Here is a 21,357-nt window from a genome sequence, read left to right on the forward strand (position 1 = left end):
TTGCAGAGTTAATGAATTTATTCCCTTGACAAAAAAAAGGCCATGAGAGGGACCTGGTGCAGAGAATGCAGTCAGAAAAATCTTGCCTCAACTTCCATCATCACGCTGGTGGCAAATGCCCTGGTGCAGGGCCCAGCATGAGATTTCCCTCTGTGGGGACTACTCTTCCCATGGTGCTTCCAGCTAGTTTCTTGCACCAAGTCAGGGACACATATTCAAAACCCAGCGCCAGCACGTACACACTCCTGCTCCCCTTTCCCACCCCGCTACACCCCACCATTAGATCATTTCCCTGGTTTATGTCTTTAAAACCCATTGCGTTAAATACTTTAATTACAAAGTTGTGTAGAGGGTGAGAATAATAATAGACCCGGCAGGGACTCCAAGTGCCCCTTGCTCACTGCTTCATGTGCACGCTATGTACTAAGGATATGCCCCCACACACCAGCAGCCTGGGGCTAGGATGCAGGGGCCCTTTGCCCAGCTGTCTCACAGCAGGGGGCAGGCCAGGCCATTGCAGACAGGAAGCTGATGGTTTCACCCATCAACACTGGGCTGTAATTCAAAGGCAGCTGCAGGGGGGGGGTGTTTCTTATACTAACTGCTGGCAGGTAGTGGCCTAAGCCCAGGGGTGGCCCCTAGGGCCCAGCAGGGAATGGAGCTGCCTCCCCTGCCCGAGGTTGCTGACCCTGCCCTGCCAGACATCAGACATTCACACCATGTAGACCAGGCCAGAGAAAATGAACCAAACCGCAACACAGAAGAGGGTGGGAGGGGCTATTTCTGCCTTCCTGTCTGGGAAGGGAGGGAAACAGTTGCCTGAATTCTAATGGCTGCACCTCAGCTGCTAGTTTGAAGAGCAGGAGACAGCAGGGGAGGCAGACAGCCTTTGCAGTGTCCATGCCTCTGAGATCACCAGAACAGGGGGGAGTGCAGGGGTGCCATCAAACACTGCTACAAAGTCACCCCGGGAATCCCAGGCTGGCTTTGTGGGGTGGATGAGAATGGGGTGTTTTCAAGTGGCAGAGACACACAAGAGCCTTTCCCTCCCTCCCAGTGCTGGAAGTAGACTTGAACTGGCACAGGAACCGCTGGGGAAGGCCACCCTAGCGCAGTAGCAGGCAGTTTCTGCTGGAGGTGAGGCGCGCTCAGGTGCCTGGGGAAGGAGGGGAAGGCGAGAAAGAGGCTACATAGGTGGTTCTGGAGAGCCCAGGCCATTTGGTAGTTTGCCCAGTGGATAACAGCCCAAGGGAGAAACTGAACCATCTCTCGAGAGAGACAGCAGGAAAGAAGGTAGGAGCTAACCCCAGGGTTCCCTCCAAGACCCCTCCTGACACAGGGGAGGGGAGGAGACTGGAATGAACTCCTGCTGGTTCCTGAATGCCCTATATTGCCCCTGCTGGTGCTGCGTCCCTGCCCTGGTTGGGTTGTATGGGATTGAGGCTGTGCTCTAGAGGCCCAGCAGCATCACGCGGGGATCCTCCACCACGGCCTTGATCTTGCGCAGGAAAGTCACTGCCTCTCTGCCATCAATCAGCCGGTGATCGTACGTCAGCGCCACATACATCATGGGCCGCACCTCGACCTGAGGAGGAGGAGAAATGGAGCCCGTGAGCTCAGCCCTGCCTCTCCTGTACTGGCTTCCATCCCACTTGAGAAAGACCTGGCTGTTCCTGCCCTGCGTGATAAGGAGGGGGTGTAAAAAGATCACCTGTTCAGCAAGGTATATGCTTCTCCAGGAGAGAAGAGACAACAGCAGGCTGACAGGGCTCAGCTCCGCACCTTCCTAGTGTCATGCACTAACTAAGCACAAGCTCTGGGTGGGGTTGTGCGAGGTACCAGGGAATGCCGTTCAGGAGGGGAGCTGATGTCTCGCATGGAGACTGAAGGCACCCTCTCCCAACAGCATTAAGGGGATCCAGGAAATCCCTTTGCCAGCCACTGCATTCTTCATTGCTACCCACTGCACCAACGTGGAGGGGTGAGGGCCTGTCTGGTCCCCAACACCACGGACTGGCACCATCACCAACATTAGAACCCTTTACAGGTCCCACTGTGTCCTTCCGAGTAAGTAACTTTGCAACAGGAAAGCCTTCTAGGAGGGCTTCCTCCACTCCATCTGGTGCAGCTACAACCAGGGTCCCCTCTGCTGCTGAACCCCTCACCTCTGCCCATTTAACTACACTGAATACAGCCCTTTGGAGCCTTCCATGCAGCTGCACCTACTTTGCCTCCAACAGCAACAGGCCTGTCAAAGATGCCATGCATGCCCAGTATGGCAGACTGGGGAGGGTTGATGATGGGCGTCCCAAAGAGGGACCCAAAGACCCCTCCATTGCTGATTGTGAAGGTGCCCCCATCCATGTCCTCAATGGCCAGCTCATTCTTTCGGGCCTGAAACAAGAAGAACAGGATCTTAGAAAGCAGCTCAGACTGAAGGCACCCAGGACACCAAAGAGGAGCAAAGCTCCTCACTCACTACATTCGTTGGGTGTGGCCTCTTCTGAAAACTCCTCACAAGCAACAGGTGATGGAAAGAACTTCACTTGCCAATTTAGACTTGCTAGTGTAGATGTTTAGATGGGGTTACTTTAAAATATGGGCTCTGTCCCTTTAACGTTAGGGTTTAGCGAGATGCTGACACCACCTCAGCCAAGATAGACAGTAACACGGGGTGGGGAGGAGGGGAGAATGCAGACTTGGAGGCAGTGACAAGTTCATAAGTCAGTGGTGGTACGCTACTGTACAGAGGAGGCACTGAGCTGTACTGGAACTTTCGATATGGTTCCATGGTTTGAACAGCTCCATGTCTCAGCTGAATCAGAGCCATGGCGCGACTGACAGACCACAAGGGACTGACAGTCACTAAAGTTAGGAGCGGGTTATTATTGTTTTCCTCTAGTAGGAGCACTTACAAGGTTTATCCCTTACTTTCACTGAGTTCCACCATTTGATTTGTGATAGGATTCTCTTGCCTTGATTTCCAATAAACCTGTCAGCTGGGGAATTACCTGCCTCCGAAGAGGTAAACAAGCCTTGGTCTTAAGGAGAGGTAATGGGAGCAGGGGGGCAGCAGGAGCCCAAGCCTGCTTGGGAGTCTCAGTTAAAAGGGAAAGACTTAGAGGGATCTGTCCCACAAGAAGAGGTCACAGGTAGGGCTGGCAGCTAGTACAATGCACAGAAGATGCCTAAAGACAAGCAGCAAGTTAGAGGGACCAAAGGTAAACCCTCACACAGAGTGAGCCCACTTGTGCATGGCCAGCAGTCCCTGCCAGAAATCAATGCTGCTTCTGCCATGGATTGAGCTGGCTGCTCGTTCCTTTCCTTCTGCACCCCTCTCAGAAAGCCATGGCCAGCACCCCCCCTACAGTCCCACCTCCTGTTACCTTCTCCCCTAGCTCGTTGATGGTTCGCTCAATGTCAGCAAAGTTCATAGTTTCTACATTCCTGATGACAGGGACCACGAGACCCTGTGAGGGAGCAAAGAGCCCAGTCAGAGTCAAATGTTGCAGCAAACAGGTGCATGGGGAATCTGGTCTCAGGCAAAGGACGTTACCACTGGAGTACACTCAACCACCTGCCCTTCTGAACAGGAGAGATGGGAGCATGAAGAGCAGAGCACATCATTTACTCTCCTTCCCCTCACAAATCCAGAACTTCAGTGTCAGGCAACATTCTGCCTCCCAAACTAGAAACAGCAGATCCACCATCCGACCTGGGGAGCGACTCCTCTCCTCCCTCCTTGAATGCATGCAGCACCCCTGCTCAGGGCCAACTAGGTCTGAAGTGGCAGTGTCCACCTGGGTGTTGTCCAGGGTTTACAGAGACAGCGGTTCAGTACAGCAGGGGAGGCAGCTATCTGCACTGCTCTGTGGGTTGAAGGTTGGTCTCTAAACATAAAGCCAGGACACACCACTTCCCCCACTCCCTGGTGTGCCCACATCAGTGAGGCCAAGACGGGGGGGGGGGGGTCTCACCAACTTGGACTTTCCCAATAACCCGTAAGAGCTGTGGTGGCCGTGTCCCCTGCCAGCTGGGCCAGTGGCCAGCAGCTCTCTCGCTGCAGGACCAGACAGTGTTGGGCATTGGAGTTTCACGTGAGTAGCTTTTGCCACCCTAGAGTGCCATGGCTCAGTTTGCTCAGCTAATTGTATCCCCCCTTCAGAACCTGGGCTGAAGTCTGGGCCAGGTAAAGAGCCCGCAGGGCATACCCTGGGAGTTGCCACCGCAACACTGATATCCACATAGTCCCTGTACACCATCTCTTTGGTTGTGTCATCAATCACTAGGAGAGAGAGGAAAACAGACAGTTACACAGAGAAAGCCCAAGAGCCAGGGCTCTGCAGTCATGAAGGGCCAGAAGTAGTCACTGACCACCAACAACTTGCTCATCTCTAACTTCTATGCTTTTAAATGTAGTGCCAGGGGAGGGTTAAACCCCACTGCCTCTTCAGGGAAGCATCAGCACAGAGGTAAAGATGGCTGGAGAGACGGGGAACTGGCTAGGATTAGCTCACTCCCCTGGGACACCCATACCTCCCCCATGTGTTCCTCTCCCTTCATAGGTACAACTGATCCCCCAGGAGACACCTCTTAAGGGCCTGCCCTCCCCAGACAATAGCCATTCCAGTGAAATATAGTAGGATATGTCCTCTACTAATGAGCAGCCCTGGGTTGGGATGCACCTTAATATACACGGCACCCACCCTGTCAGAGTCTTGAAAGCTCCTGCTGGGGTCACTATGAAGGGCCCTTCCCAGCATGCTGGCTCCTACCTGCATAAGTGAAATCAGCTAGGCTAATTACAGCCCAGAGGTAGTCTCAGCCTCTCCCTCTTCTCCACCTTTCACATGTGGGGATGTGGATCTCTGGAGCCTTTAGCTCTCTATAGGCTTAGCCACATGCTTCAGGAAGCCCCTTGTCTCCACACAAGCTGGCACACTCACCCGCATTCACGATGGGCTGCTCCTGCAAGGCAAAGGCTGCAGCTTTCACAAAGGCTGACATAAAGCCCAGTTTCAGGTTGTGCTTCTTCTGGAAGGAGTCTCTGTGCCGGGCTCTCATCTCCTGGATGTTACTGCAAAAACCAACAGACAACCATTACCACCAGGAATAGAGGGGTGAAGGGGAAAAGAGATGATTCACTTCTTCCATAACTGACAGATTTCCTGTGTCAACAAACCTGCAACAACAAATGTTCTATCCCAAAGCTCCTGAAAAATTCTGCCCCAAGTAACAGACTGGGCAACTTTTAGCTTGTTTCAAGATTGCTGTCAGAGAAGCTGCTTTAGGAATCCCTCCAGAGCCACAAATCCAACAAACCCAGACGAAGCAGCGTAGCTCTGCTGCAGTTCCAAGGATGCACTGCCTGGCAGGAATGTGCTGTGCCCCAGATCTGTCAGAGCTCCAGGGCTGGTGTTACAGAGAGCCGAATCTCTGGCGTCACAACCACTATCCAGTGTCTGGTGCTTTGGGCAGTGGGTACAGGTGAACTGTGTGCTCATTCTCCAGGGGCTGCCCTGCAATCACTGTGGGGATGGGAGGCGAGACAGCACGGAGTGCCAAGGGGGAAGGGACAGAGAAGACTCAGCAGTGAAGCAGGCAAAAGGAGCGTCAGTGCTGGTTTCTGGGGCCCTAGCCACATGTTGCTGCTCCAAGACCTGACCCTCTTGCTTGGTGCTGACAGGCTGTATGCACGTGATATTTTGATCCCCACAGCGAGAGGCCTTCCCAAAATGCCACAGAGATGGCCTGAGCACCGAGCACAGTGTCTGCTCTGCCCATCCTGGAAATAGCTAGTCCCCTCACTCCCATTGACTGGAATAGAGACCAGTTACACACACTGCACTGAGCAGCATAGCCTCAGCTCTGCCCATGCTGGGCTAAGACCACCTACTTTGGAATTGTACCCCCTGCCCTGCCCCCTCCACAGACCATGCGTCTTTGAAGAGGCAGTTTTAGCAGGAGGTGGGGGTCGGGGCTCAATGGGATTAGAATGTTTGTTTTCCTGCACCTAACCTTGTTTACGGCTAGGATTACTGCCCAAAGTCATTAGCGCCTCCCAAGACACAAGGGCTGCAGAAGCGAGGAGGAGGTTTGCTGAGAAACCGGCTCATTATGGCTTCCTCCTTTCAGACGCTGAGCCCCAGTGGGGAGCAGGAGGCCTCAGTGTAGGCCCTTGCGAGTCGGCAGCAGGGCATACGGCTAGAAGGGCAATCAATCCAAACCAGATTATTGGCTGCAACAAGAGCCCGAGGCTAGCGTAAAGCGACACCTCGATTAGCCTCGGAGAGGAGATAAAGCTGCAGCACTTCCCCTCCAATCAAGACTATTTTGCCAACCTTATCGTTCTGAGCCCCAAATATTTACATGTTTTGTCTTAAGAAGCAGAGTAGGATTTCACAGGGCAATTCAATTTGGGCACAATTTCCCTTAATGCACTGAAATCTAAGCTGCCAACCCTCCAAACCCATTAGTGTGGTCGGCCCACAAGCACTCGGCGCGAGTCAAGAGAACCCCACCGACCGAAAGAGATAGGAAAGGGATGCTGACCATCTTGGAAAGCTGCTCTACAAGACTGCCTGGTCTGCTCACTGTGCAGGGCACAGCTGGGGGGATGCCCACATCTGTAAGGTGAGCTACTTGGACCTTACCTGTCCTGAAGCAACTCACATTCCAGTCTCCCCAGCAGTCACCTTAAGGGTTAAGAGGAAGCAGGAGATTGTCTTCATATCGCCAGTAGCCAGAACACAGGCTGCTCCAGCTTTTCCAGCTCAGAACTACCCAGTCCTCAACCAAGAGCTTCACAGAAGAGGAGCCAGGTTGCTCCTGTTACTTCTGAGAAGCAGAGACCCCATGGAGTCCCAAGGACCTTGGGTGAACTACACACCTCATCCTGGGACATCAGGATGGCCTGGAGGAAGCTGCCCAGAGGAGTGCAATGAGAAACCTGACCACAGGAGCCCCAAAGTAACATTGCCCCAGCCTGCCCAAAAAGCGTGATCAGCGACACTTGCTGCTGGTTTGGGTGCAATGAGGGAGAGGCCCCACCTTGCTAGGGCAGAGGGGAGAGCATGGTCCTCACCTCATATCAATCTCATTGAAGGTGGTCAGCATGGCACACGTATTTTGAGCCTCTTTCAGGCGCTGAGCAATGCGCTGACGCATCCTGTTCATTTTCACCTGAAATTGAAGAGACAGTGAGCAAGAGCAGCCATGGGGTTAACAGAAAGGGGAGATGGGCAGAGGAAAACCACAGGGCCCTCAGTCTTCCATCCTGATGATTAGCAGCCTGTGCCTTGGGCTGAGCTGTTTACTTGATCACTCTGGGCAGGGTGAGGTGGACCCATTACCAGCAGTGCAGTGGGCCCAGAGAGCTGCCACAAGCTCACTAAAGAGGCTTCCCAGCTCAGGAAATGGTCTGATTGAAAAACAGAACTGAATCATGACAAAGGCAGAAGGTGGCCCAGATCTGCACCCCCCTGAAGCTCTGCTGAAGGGAAAGTTCCTGGGGCAGAGCTGGTGGGTGGGCTAGCGTGAGAACAGCAGCCTGCAGAGAAAGCCACAGACCAGTGTTCCTGAGACGTTATTGTGTGAGCAGCTCAGCCACATTCCCTTGAGGTTTCACACCTACGGCCCTGGCAGCAGCAGCATTGCCTGATCTCTGCTGAGGACACTTGGGCAGCACAAAACCAGTCATTACCTAGTAGCGACACATCATAGCTTGAGACTCCCTTTTCCTGTCTAGAAGCCCTTGCCCCCACGGTAGTTGAGAGAAGGCCCTTCCTTAACCTCACCCTCAAAACTGCCTAGCCGCTACGGAGCACCTGGGCCAGAGCATTTACCCAGCCACTACAGCCCCTAATTGACCTGTGTGTGAACACTCTCCTCCCAACGCACCTGGGCATGATCATACCCAGACAGTTTAGATAGGCTCCTCAAGGTTTACTCCAGAGAAAGGTCCTCGCCTCTGTTACCCTGCAATGAAGGCACTTTGAGAAGCCCTGGTCCCCTGAACCTTACCCTATGTTCTGATCTGGCACCTTTGCTGGCTCCTGGCTCCACACCAGGAGCTGCCACTGGAGCTGCAGTCGGCTTCACCGCAGACACTGAGAGCAGAGAATACATATGTCAAGATGGGATCTTAAAACAGGGTTAGCCAGGCCCCTGCCAATAACAGCTCGATTATAGGCCCCTCCAAGCCCCGTGTTCAATCAACAGGATATGTAAGGAGTGAACCATGGCTTGTGATTATGGGGAGAGCAGGCTCCAGGCTGACTGGAGAGCTCAGGCCTGGAACATACAGGGCAGCAAAGCAGAGAAGCTTCCATCTCAAACTTCAAGATTGCTTTGCTGCCCTTAACTTTATTTCCTCTCCCACTCAAAGGCAGGGTTTGCCAAAAGAGGACTGAACAAGGCTGCAGCCTCACCAGGTTTGGTATTGATGGGCTGTGTTGACACAGGGGGCACTGGAGGCATCGTAGTGGGGATTGGCTCTGCAGGGGGAGCAACGGCAGCAGCCACAGGCTCAGGTGCAGGGGCTGCTGCAGGAGGGGCCACTGTTGGTTTGGCCTTGGCGGGAGCAGCTGAAAGACAAATGAATAATAATTGTAAGTGCAGCTGCAGTCTGGAACGCGAGACAGCCATGTCCAGGCTCTCACCTGCCCAGACAGGGCTGCGTCTGGCCAGTTACCAACATTCACCTTTCCGGATTCTCGGAGTGCATTTCAGGGTTATAAAAACCTAGAAGATGCTCCTTTCAGCTCAGGAACAACTAAATGGATCTCAGGCTGAAGCTGAGGCCTCAAATATTTATGGTACAGTAATGCTCAGAGGTTCCTTGTACCACAGGGCAGAGAGTTCCACAAGCTAATTATGTTTTCATCCTATTTAAATTTGCTTCTTTTAACCTAACTGAGTGTTCTTAGTTTTGTATTAAAAGACGGGGAGACAGTAACTACTTATCAGTCTCCTGCAGACGCATCCTTACCGTATAAATGTATTCTCTCTCCATTTATTCTCCTTTCCACCTAGAGTCTACTAATCTCCAGCCTATGCACATACAACACAGGACCCCTGTTGCCCTTCTCCATTTCCACTGTCTCCCACTGGAGAACCCAGGAGGGGACATCACTTCAGAGAATGACCATGATACTATCCTATCCCCTTCACAATGCAACTTGCACCTCAAAGTGTCACTGCACATTCTCACACTCTACCCCTGGACTAAATACATGTTCCTGACTTACCTCCACTTTTCCTGAGTTTGAACAGAGGGGTCCCTCCTTCCACTTTCCCCCCATCAGGTACTAGAAGGGCTTCAATCACGCCAGCTGCCGGGGATGGAACCTGCACTGATGTCTGCAAAAAGGAGAGGAGTGAAATTCCCCCTGACCATTGAAAGTGAACAGATATCCAAGTAAATATATGGAGATATACCTATCTCATAGACCTGGAAGGGACCCTGAAAGGTCATCGAGTCCAGCCCCCTGCCTTCACTAGCAGGACCAAGTACTGATTTTGCTCCAGATCCCTAAGTGGCCCCCTCAAGGATTGAACTCACAACCCTGGGTTTAGCAGGCCAATGCTCAAACCAATGAGCTATCCCTCCCCCCAGTAGGAGACCCTCGCCTCTAGCAGGGGGCATGAAGGGAGATGTCCTGTGTCCCAGATTTCACACCACGAGGGGAACCAGAGCTTTGTATTGCCCCTTTTGCACAGGCACCATCTCACCTTTAAAAAAAACAAAAAACTGCTGCGATTTTGAGCCTTTAAAAGAAGCCAGCTGCATAACAGCCTGATCCACCTGCCTCATTAGAGAGGGTACAGCATGAAATGGGGAGGCAGTACAGCAAGCTGCCTGCCTGGCAATGACACAGGAAACACAGCTCCCATGGATTCAGGGGCAAGCAAGCACTTTAAAATAAAATAGTTTGAGGAAAATTCTTTTAAAAATTATTCTGGGTAATTTAAGAGCCAAAGTGACACACTTAAACTAGCCATTTTTCTAAGATCTGAACTTACCCTACACAGTCTCGGATTTCTCCTGTATTTAAATAGAAGCAGATTTCCTGAGTCCTGCTATGTAGACTTGAGTCCCTGACGGGAAGTATCAGTAAAATGGCAGCCCCCAGCACCATCAAATGACCAGAGAGAAGAGAAACTAGCAAGGATTTCACTAATTTAAGATGCAGTCAGCATTTATACTAAAGAACTGAAGGTTTTAAATTGTGAAAGGAGCAGGGGCACAGGCAGGGCCTGCAGTCTTGTGGAACACAGACCCGGGAAAGGGAGCAGAAGGGGACCAGTACAGAACACTCCTACCTTGTCTGTTTCAATCTCACACACCACTTCGTCCTCTGCCACTGTGTCTCCAACAGCTGAACAACATAAGAACCACTGTAAGCAGGAAGCTGTGCTCTGGCCTCCCCTTCCAACCCACAGCACAGGCTCCCAGTAATCCAGAATTTTCACACTAGACTTGCACGACCTCTTTTGTGTGAAGCTGAAGAGATCTACTGCACATTCAGGGTCTTCCTGATCCTAGTTCAGGTATCTCTCTCCAGTCTCATCCTTCTACACCATGGACAGAGTGGTCCTTAGACAGGCAGTGATAGTGCCAAGAGGTCTTTGCCCCAATGGAAAGTGTAGTTATCACACTGCTGCCTCATTCTTCCCAGGCTGAAAGGCGTTAAGAAGCAGCACTTCAGCCAACCAGCTACAAACTGTGCCCAGGGCTGCCCCATGGAAGCATGGAAAAAATGCAACAGCAATGCAAAGTCAATGGGGAGGGGGCAACTTCTTACCTTTCTCCCACCTGACATCTCCCTCTGTGACTGATTCTGCAAATGCTGGTGTGTTAATTGTAATCACGTCATTCCCTGTGGGGGGGAGGGGGGGGAGAGAAAGAGAGAGAGAGAGAGCCTGGTACACATATTCTGAGCTCACTGCACACACTCAAACACCTCTCCATTTTGGCCACTGGGAATTGCCTGGAAAGGGGCAGCCCAGTGATTGTCAGATGAAGTGAGGAAGATGGGCAACACCACACTTTTTGACAGCAAATCACACAGAAAAGAGCTTCTCCCATGGACAAGAAGTCACATAGTACCAGAAACACCCAACACAAGAAAGCCACACACTACAATGGGGCCGAAAGCACAAACCCAACCCCCACCACTCACCCATGGAGGATAGAGTGAAGCAGGCATAGACCAAGAGTGGAAAGGTGGACTCAGTTGTGGCTCAGGGCCACGTGCACTCCAGTCAGAGGGGAGCAGACCAATTAGCCCCACTGGTTCCTGGTTCTTAGCTACTTACTGCACACTGCTGTGATTCTGAAGTAACGGACGGAGAAGACACTGGAGGTGTTTACCCTGGAAAAACAGAGAGAGAGATGAACACAGAATGAAAAAGCCTACGGTGTGGTCAGCCCAGGCCTCCCAAGGACAGCTGAGTGAGGTGCAGAGTTTACACTGGCTTGCTCCAATTGATCCGAAGGCCACTCAGCTGCCCTGATGATGCATACACAGTTGCTCCAAGGGACATTTACGTATTGGTTTATGCTGTAGTAACCCTGCTAGGCACCCAAAGGAAACTCAGCAGCCTGCTACCTTTGGGGAGCCAAGAAGTCCAGGGACAACAGGCATGTACAGAATTTGATTCCAAGCATGTACCCCAGTAATGGCTGTGTTAAAAAAAGCAGCAGGCAGAAGTCTTGGGGCTTCAGAACCTGCCAAAGAGCTGACCCAAAGTCCAATCCCATACCCTTGGCTAGTGCAATAGTGATTTGTTTGTCTCTAATTTAGGAGCATCAGCACTACAAGGGGTGCTTCAAGACTGACACTATCACAGAAAGCCAGCCAGACACTTCTGACACCCCCCTTCAAGGGGAGCCAGGCATCCCAAGTGCTCTAAAGAGATGCCGCAGAAGTGTCATTCTCAGCAAGAGCTAATACATTTGGGAAGCAAGAGTGAACATGCTCTAGCACTACCACAGATTCTTGTAAAGCAGGCCACACAAATTCAGCACACATGGCCCAGTGGGTAATGCTGTGGGCTCCCAGGGGAGGGAGGCATGCCGTGTCTGGGAGAAGTACCACGACCACCCCAGCAGTGCAGGCCTTGCCCTCGCATCACTTGCTCCAGAACCATCCCACTTCTCCTCAAGGAGAATCTGTCTTGCTGTGCTTCCAGTAGGTCCCTGCTGGGAGGCCACCACTAAATATCACAGTGATAGGCACAGTATTAGTGAGAACATGAACAGGTGGATACATGAATCATCCTCTCCCCCTCACCATTGACCTCTTCATTCTTGTCGTCCCTTCCACGTCCCAATATTCAGATCCAACCAGCACATATTTAGGTAACATTCTCAATTCCTGGCCCATAAAGCCAGAGCGCACGAATTCCCTGAGACTAGCTCTGAGCCCCTAGGATGTGCAGAGGGGTTGATGACAATTAGAGCAGACACACCACCAGATACCAGGGCTAGAGCAGCCCCTCCCCTTGACATGCTGCAGCAGGCCTTAGCTTTTCCATGGATACTTACACAAGCTTGCTGCTGTTGGTGTAAGCCAGCCCCTGGCTCCGAGATACACCTGCAAGGTAGAAACCACTTCAACTGAAAACCTCATTATCCTACAGGCAGCTACCCAGCCATACACCCACCACAAAGGGGAGGGTTTATAAGGTTAGAACCAACGCAAAGAGACCCTTCCAAGCATGCTCAGTGGAATCTATTCAGATGTTAACAGAGCCTAAAGAAGGCCCCATGCCATTACTGCCCATCCTGATTGAATGTGGGGCTGCAGCTGGGACAGGGTGCAGTTGGAGGCTGTACAGAGGCCCCTCTACATCAGCTGCCCCATGCAGAGCCTGTCAGCGCATAACAGCAGCTTTGTTATCGTTTAGATTTCTAACAAAAGAAAAAACACTCCTGCTCTGGGATCTAAGCTCCGTTGGATCATTTTTAAAGGGCAGGATATAAACCAGCAGATGTCCCAGAGCCACAGAATTTAGAAAATGGCCAACTAGAGAGAGAAACCAAACCAAATACCCCCTGGCAAGGACCTTCCCTGGGCACTGCTAAAACTTCATACATGTTGGTATTAGAAACAGGGGGCTCCAAATAAGGATAGGACAAGAGCCCCTTGATCCCCAAGAGGCACCCACAGGAAAGCCTGTGGCCCTGTGAGAAGCATAGACAGGGAGAATCTCCCATAAAGAAAATTGCTTTCTGAAAAAGCACTGGAGAGGAAGGTTGTTCCCTCCTGAATAATTTCTCAGCATTTCTTAAACCCTGTAGGCTCTACCATGTTCATATGCTCTCTGGTTTCAGGATGGAGACTAAGCAACCTTTATCATATACTTCTAATTCTGACCTTTGCCTCTCCTGAGATACCGGGTAATTAAGATTCTGGCCTGATCTCAGATTAAGGAGGCTTGGCATAGCAATCTGAGAACATACTGATTTCCTCAGAGCTATGCAAGTGCAGAAGGAAGAGATCATTTCACTGGAAAATGATTCTGAGGAGGTAAGTTGCGACTCTGACATTCTGTTCCCTGCTAAAATACATATTCCCTTTAAAGATCAAAAGCTTGGGGTTTACGACTGTAGACACTGAGCAGCTTTAACTGTTGGTCAAAGCAGAACTGGAAAAATGGAAGGGTGGACATGGACTATGTAGTCCAGAGCAAGAGCACTTTGGGATCCAGTTCAGGCCTTCAGGAACAGCTCTGAGGGACTCATTCACACTAGAGTCTGAAAAAAATGTACTGTAAACTCTAAAATCAAGCACCATTATCTCCAATGAGCTTATTTAGGAGTTACACTCAATCTCTCTGTTGCCTTTGGGAATCTTCAACTTAGCTGAATGGACTGATTATCATTTATACTAACTCATCAGACACCTGTAGAAACACAACTTGTTTTGCTTCTGATTTAATTTGTAACCAACTGTTCGGCTTTATGATGATTTTTGAGGATATATTTGACTCTGATAGCTCCAGTTTATTTCTATCAGCAGCTCTGGTTAGTTTCGCTTCCCTTTGTCTATGCAGTTATGAAATGAAATAAAATACAAGTTGTTAATCCCAAGTGTAAGACTCACCGGACAGAGAGCGTCTCCCCAGATTACAGTTCCCCTGTCAGAGAGAAGAGGGACACTATCAGACCTGCAAACAACAGGAAGAAGCAGCTCCAGAGGTTACTATGTTTTCCCCAGGATTCCGGGCTATAACCTGAACCAATAGGTGGGAGACAGGTCACATGTCCCACTATGTGAGCATATTACTGCATTGCAGCACACTCTAGTCTATAAGAATCTTTCAAATACTCTGACATCTTTTTCCATAGAAAAGGGCCTGGGAAGCAAGACATTCAACTCAGATTCCTTGGCTTCCACCTGCATCTCCTGCTGTTGTGTCCTTGAAAAGGGATGCCCACAGGCAGTGAATAAGGAACAGGTTCCGGAAAGCCCCAGGCACCTCAGATTTGCCATTGCACATTAAGGCAACTTGTAGCAAAGTTAGAATTGCAGCTCCAAACTGCTGGCTCCCACAGCCTCAACAGCTCCAACTGGTGTCCTTTTTTAAAATTTTTAGTTAAGGGACCTTTGGATGAAATCCTGGCCCCACTGAAGTCAAAGGCAAAACTCCCAATGACTTCACTGGTGCCAGGATCTCCCACTTTGTAACCTTCCATTTAATCCCCAGGAACTCATCAAAAATGTTCCTAACTCAGATCAACCTTATTTTAAAAACAAAAACAAATTTCAAGGTGCAGTCATACAAGATCCCTGCCCTACTAAGTATTGTAACTCATATTCAGATAGCACCTTCCAAGCTGGAGCACTCCAGAACTCCTACAAACTATACACAAGGATCACTTCAGCCACCACTGAAATGGAGCCAGTTCTGGGGTGGGACACGACAAAGCATCACTTCTCATTAGTCAAGGCAGGAAATGAAAGAATCCTATTTCAGTAAAATTTCAACTTCTGAGGGAGAGGAGAGTTTGCAGATGAAATCTGCCTTCAACCTCAGTAAGACACACGATATCAGCTATAACTGGGCACTGACTCCTGGGCGTTATGTCTCACATAGACGTATTTCTGAAAATTCTTACAGATCCGATAACACAAACTGCCAGGATTGATGAGATGTTACAGATGCACCAGAGTCCACAGTAATTGACACTTTGTAGAAGATGGAATATAAATGGAACATTTTATACTGTGAAAAACTGGCACAATGTAATACAAGGAAACTCAGTCTGAAATTTTGGTGACTGGAGCTCTGCGGCTTTCACAGTTTAGTCACGAGTACTCCCTTATGGATTTACAGTCTCATGTTACACGGCTCCCTAAACATTTATATAAATATTGAATATACTGAGCAAAGTGAGCTCCCTTCTGTCCCTGATGCCTCTCTTGGGGTACTTCGTGGCAGGGATAATCCTAGCATCCCCAACAGCATTTTTGTAGAGGAACAGGTTGTGTTGTCTCAGATTCTGTAGGAGCACCAGACTCCTATGTGTGCCTGCAGAGACCCTGCGCTGCTAGGATCCAGCTCACTACAAGCATAGACTTTGGGAAGCTCATGCTACAATGGGTGGTTGTGGAAAACAAAATCCACAGATGGTACTTTCCATGGGAGCGGAGTCTTTGTGTGTTCTAAGAGCTGCTGTTATGCCCAGGGAAATTCTAAAATGCTCTAGTGTAGCTGAACCACCCTACCCTAAAGAACTGAAGTCTTCTGTAAGAGAAGAGGCAGAGGGCCTTATAGTGAAGGGGAGAACATCAGAACAGCCATTCTGGGTCAGACCACTGGACCATCTAGCCCAGTATCCTGTCTTCTGACAGTGGCCAATGCCAGGTGCTTCAGAGGGAATGAACAGAACAGGCAATCCTCAAATGATCCATCCCATCATTCAGTCCCAGCTTCTGGAAGTCAGATGCTAGGGACACCAGAGCATGGGGCTGCATCCCTGACCATCTTGGCTAATAGCCACTGATGGACCTATCCTCCATAAACTTATCTAATTCTTTTTTCATCCCCATTATAGTTTTGGCCTTCACAACATCCTCTGGCAACAAGTTCTACAGGTTGACCATGCATTGTCTAAAGACAGAGGAGACAGGTGGGAAGACATTCTGATTCAAGATGTTGAGGGTCTGTATACACTGCACTGTGTTCATTAGGGCTTTCTTGCTTCTACCCCTCAGGGGTGGTGTTCCAGAACACCCAGCCTATAGAGGATGTTTGGCAGGGGAGTCATTAACAGGCAACATCCCATTTCCAGAATAAATCTGCTGGGACCACATCTACTCTCAGGGACACTTGGCATTAATGTCTGACCGAACAACTAATGCTGGCACACCCTTCACAGGAAAGTAGGGGCCTGAACAGGAAGCAAGAGCTTTAGGTCTAGCAAGCTGACCTTAGCACAATGGATCTCTTAAGAGAGCCAGCCTTAACATGGAAGAGTGAACCGCTAACAAAAATTTGACTAATACCTCCCCAGATCAAGCTATCAATTTATTTAATCTTTCCCTAACTCCACATAACTTCTCAGGACCATTCAACATGATGGAATCAATCTGACACCAGAGGCCCATCTCCTGCATCCTACCCTTTATGGAAGTGCCATCCATCACAGCACATTTGAACCCCCACTCTATGGAATACATAAACCCCGAGATGGCTGTGGGCATGCTGTGTGTCTGCAAATTCCCTCTACAGTCTCCTTATTTCTATCCTGGAAACAAGAGCCAGTTCAGATAAGAGCATTGAGAGAACAGAACCACGCCAGGCAAAGCCAGTTTCATGGCCCCAAGTGGAACTTGCATTAAACTGAATCTAAGGGCTTGACAGCTTTGGAAGTGGCATGACAGGAAGATCATAGAAGAGAGGGACCAGCGAAGCAGCAATCAGCCCTGTGGAAAAGGCTGCAGCCCACATATAGGAACTGGTGGAAAAGCTGCTTACAGCAGAAATGATTGCTGCACTAACAGGCAGGGCCAGCACAACCCATTGCTGCAAACAAGAGATGCATCCAGGTCTTCCACTTTACTCACTGGTTTCAAGTCAGTAATTACACATACACCTCTATCCCGATATAACGCGACCCGATATAACACGAATTTGGATATAATGTGATGAAGCAGTGCTCCGGGGGGGCGGGGCTGCGCACTCGGGCGGATCAAAGCAAGTTCAATATAACGCGGTTTCACCTATAACGCGGTAAGATTTTTTGGCTCCCGAGGACAGCGTTATATCGGGGTAGAGGTGTAGCATTACTTAGGTAGAGAAAAAGATGGATGCTGAGATGAGATGCAGACAGTAATGCTGAGCAGATGGAAGATATTGTTACCAAACTGGCAGCTTGACCTGTTCTCTAACTCCCCACCCATGCAATTGCCAACCTCTCCACTAACTTATTTATGGCCTTTTTCTGGATTAATCCAAAGGTCTCATTCACCTTGAATTCTGCTGCCTTCAGTGCTGTAGAGTACACCATCTTTCTTAAGACCCTCTCCTCTGTGGGCTTCTGGGGCCCTACCTGCTCAACCACTCCATAAGTGGTGGTTCTCTTCACTGTTGTGCCCAAGTGGCAGTGGTCAATGCCCTTCTCTTCTTCCTCTCTCTCACCACCTCACCACTTGTATGTTCCCATGATTCCTATGCTGGCAACTCATCTCTCTTTTCTCCAACCCCATAGTGTTGCTTGTCTCTTCAAGTTCTCTTTCCACACATCCTTTCTTCCTCATGTCAAAACCCAAACCTCTCTTCCTTCCCCCTTCCTCTATTCCTGCTGACCACTCCCCTATCCTCCAGTCACTCAAGCCCACAGCCCTGAGGCTTCTGTCTTCCTCTCCTCCCATTAGACTTCCATCAAATCCTGGTGCATCTCCCTCCACATTTTCAAAATCTGCTTCTTCCTCCTTACTCCCAATGTCAAAACTCTTTGTCTATGTCCCTATTCTCTCTTGCCTGGATGATCACCACCTCCCTGATCTCCCTGGCTTTCTTCCCTCTCCACTATATTCAACACACTGAACATAAGAACATAAGACTGGCCATACTGGATCAAACCAAAGGTCCATCCAGCCCAGTATCCTGTCTACCGACAGTGGCCAATGCCAGGTGCCCCAGACGGAGTGAACCTAACAGGTAATGATCAAGTGATCTCTCTCCTGCCATCCATCTCCACCCTCTGATAAACAGAGGCTAGGGACACCATTCCTTACCCATCCTGGCTAATAGCCATTAATGGACTTAACCTCCATGAATTTATCTTGTTCTCTTTTAAACCCCGTTATAGTACTAGCCTTCACAACCTCCTCAGGCAAGGAGTTCCACAGGTTGACTGTGCGCTGTGTGAAGAACTTCCTTTTATTTGTTTTAAACCTGCTGCCCATTAATTTCATTTGGTGGCCCCTAATTCTTATATTATGGGAACAAGTAAATAACTTTTCCTTATTCACTTTCTCCACACCACTCATGATTTAATATACCTCTATCACATCCCCCCTTAGTTTCCTCTTTTCCTAGCTGAAAAGTCTTCTCTCCTCATATGGGACCCGTTCCAAACCCCTAATCATTTTAGTTGCCCTTTTCTGAACTTTTTCTAATGCCAGTATACCTTTTTTGAGATGAGACCACATCTGTACGCAGTATTCAAGATGTGTGCGTACCATGGATTTATATAAGGGCAATAAGATATTCTCCGTCTTATTCTCTATCCCTTTTTTAATGGATTCCTAACATCCTGTTTGCTTTTTTGACTGCCACTGCACACTGCGTGGACGTCTTCAGAGAACTATCCATGATGACTTCAAGATCTCTTTCCTGATTAGTTGTAGCTAAATTAGCCCCCATCATATTGTATGTATAGTTGGGGTTATTTTTTCCCATGTGAATTACTTTACATTTATCCACATTAAATTTCATTTGCCATTTTGTTGCTCAATCACTTAGTTTTGTGAGATCTTTTTGAAGTTCTTCACAGTCTGCTTTGGTCATAACTATCTTAAGCAGTTTAGTATCGTCTGCAAGCTTTGCCACCTCACTGTTTACCCCTTTCTCCAGATCATTTATGAATAAGTTGAATAGGACTGGTCCTAGGACTGACCCTTGGGGAACACCACTAGTTACTCCTCTCCATTCTGAAAATTTACCATTTATTCCTACCCTTCGTTCCCTGTCTTTTAACCAGTTCTCAATCCACGAAAGGATCTTCCCTCTTATCCCATGACAACTTAATTTACGTAAGAGCTTTTGGTGAGGGACCTTGTCAAAGGCTTTCTGAAAATCTAAGTACACTATGTCCACTGGATCCCCCTTATCCACATGTTTGTTGACCCCTTCAAAGAACTCTAATAGATTAGTAAAACAGGATTTCCCTTTACAGGGAATAATTACAAAATTATGTTCCTTGCCCAATGCCCTGATAACCTCCCACCCCAAACACATCTCCCATTTACTGACTTCCTGGCTCATTCTACATCAAGTACAAACGCCTTGTCCTTGCTATCATCTCTCTTCCCTAGCTACTCACCCATTACTGGGGTATCCAACTGCCACTCCTTGTCTTCTGCCACACTTCCACTTATATTTTGCCAACTTCTCCTACCTTAACAAATCTTCCCACAACACTGCTTTTGGAGCAGAGATCAGTCCTTGTGTGCCTGTAAAGTTTTATGAACACCTAAGGTGCTGTAGAAATTACTAGCATCTCTAGAGTAACAATACCAAGACAAGACACAGAAACCGGATAGAGAGCTGATACAAGAAGGGGAGATACCTGTGTACTAAAGGGAATATGTATTAGGAGAGCAGGATATGAGTGGATATAAAAAAATCCTGGTATCAGACAGCTACAAAAATGTTTAGTTGCATGCGCTGTACCTTTCTATTTATTTAATGGAGGATGACCTGACAGCAGTACTGCCCCTGTGAACAAGAGACTGTCCCTGTAACTCCATCTCAGAAGGCTCCTCCAGCACTCACAGCTTGTAACAGCTGCCTGCTCCCGATATGAGCCACAGCGATGGTGTCAGCCTACCCTGCATTTGCCCTTTCAACTCCCTGTCAGGTTGGGGTTGACGTGGCCCTGCTAGCCCAAACGGTGCAGCCTGTGGCTACGCTCAGGACCAACTCCACCAGCCCCACCCTGATGGGCCTGCACTCAGATACCCCTGGCCATTCAGGAGTCCTTTAGATTGGCAGGCCCTGGGGTTGGGGCTTCCCCCAGCTACCACTCCCCACGCCAGGCCGGTCCACCGACAGACCCCACGAGGGATTTGCCCCCCCGCCGGCTCCTTGTCCGCAGTGACCCTGGCAGGAGCCCCAGCAGGGGAGGGGTTGGGGGTCACGTTCCCCTGAGGCTGGCGGGGCGCACGGCAGGAAGCTCGCGGGGGTCCCACGGGGAGCGGCCGATGGGGGCGGGCCGGGGTGGCGGCGGGGGAGCGGGCACAGGGGTTTCTCCAGGAGGCGGCCCAGCACGGGGGCGTGACACCGCGTCCCGGTGCCCTTGGCGCTGCTGCTGCTGCCCGTCCGTCCCTCTTCCCCCCTGGGCGCCCCCCCGGGCGGTACCTGCCGGAGGACGCAGAGCGAGCGGCCGAGCGCCCTGCTCAGACCGCGCGACCGGGACAATAGCAGCATCGCGGCGACAGCGGCAACGGGCAGGAGGAGCCGGAGGGCGGACACCGGAACCAGGCCCGGCGCAGGCCGGAAGCGGGCCGGGGCGGACCAACCGCGGGTGCAGCGGGGGGGGGGGCACTAGGGGATCGTACCAACCACGGAACCGGAGGGGGGAGAAACTGAATTACCCTAAGTGGGGAGCACGACTGAACCAGGGGGGCTAAGCTGGTGGAAGCAGAAGGGGATGGCGGGAAGCGTGAACCACACCGAGGGGACATGCGGGGTGTGGGGGCTGAACCACCTCGAGCCGATGTGGGGAGCGTGGGGACTGAACCACCCCGAGGAGAAATGAGGGGTGTGGGGACTGAACTACCCTGAGGGGTCCCCTGAGGTGGTGCTGGACCGCCCTGTTATTGGTTGCATGGCAGTGATGGGCAGAGCCGTGCTCAGGCCAGGATCCCTGGTGCTGGGTGCTGCACAGACAAGGTCCCTGCTCCAAAGAACACAGGAAGCGGAGTGACACCTGCAGGGTGTGTGGGGGATACCGAATGGATAATGTGTCCGACCCTCCCCCACCCCAGTCATCCCTATCCAGCCAAGTTCTCACAAGGCTGGTGTCAGTAGTGGGATGGGAGGGTTTGATAGAGGTGAGTGCAGGGGCCTGATGGATCAGCTCAGCGAGGGTGGCCTGTATGTAATGAGCCAGTTGTG

General features: G+C 50.4%; 1 protein-coding gene across 2 annotated transcripts; it reads right to left on the minus strand.

Annotated features, from left to right (window-relative positions):
• DLST (dihydrolipoamide S-succinyltransferase) lies at positions 1 to 20,706 on the minus strand. 2 transcript variants are annotated; one of them, XM_065402431.1, is made up of 15 exons: positions 20,599 to 20,706; positions 14,112 to 14,145; positions 12,551 to 12,599; positions 11,320 to 11,375; positions 10,806 to 10,880; positions 10,324 to 10,379; positions 9,249 to 9,360; positions 8,430 to 8,585; positions 8,023 to 8,108; positions 7,085 to 7,182; positions 4,947 to 5,077; positions 4,212 to 4,285; positions 3,387 to 3,470; positions 2,227 to 2,394; positions 1 to 1,585 (listed from the first exon to the last, which is right to left on the minus strand). In XM_065402431.1, exons 1-15 carry the CDS (start codon positions 20,665 to 20,667, stop codon positions 1,451 to 1,453), a joined length of 1,383 nt encoding a protein of 460 aa, XP_065258503.1. In that variant the 5' UTR covers positions 20,668 to 20,706; the 3' UTR covers positions 1 to 1,450. The 2 variants fall into 2 exon arrangements, with proteins under 2 accessions (XP_065258503.1, XP_065258505.1); XM_065402433.1 differs by lacking the exons at positions 11,320 to 11,375; positions 12,551 to 12,599; positions 14,112 to 14,145; positions 20,599 to 20,706 and adding an exon at positions 11,184 to 11,265.
• Between the last annotated feature and the right edge of the window lie 651 nt (positions 20,707 to 21,357).

The sequence above is a fragment of the Emys orbicularis genome, chromosome 4, assembly GCF_028017835.1.
Source record: "Emys orbicularis isolate rEmyOrb1 chromosome 4, rEmyOrb1.hap1, whole genome shotgun sequence".
Lineage (NCBI taxonomy): Eukaryota > Metazoa > Chordata > Testudines > Emydidae > Emys > Emys orbicularis.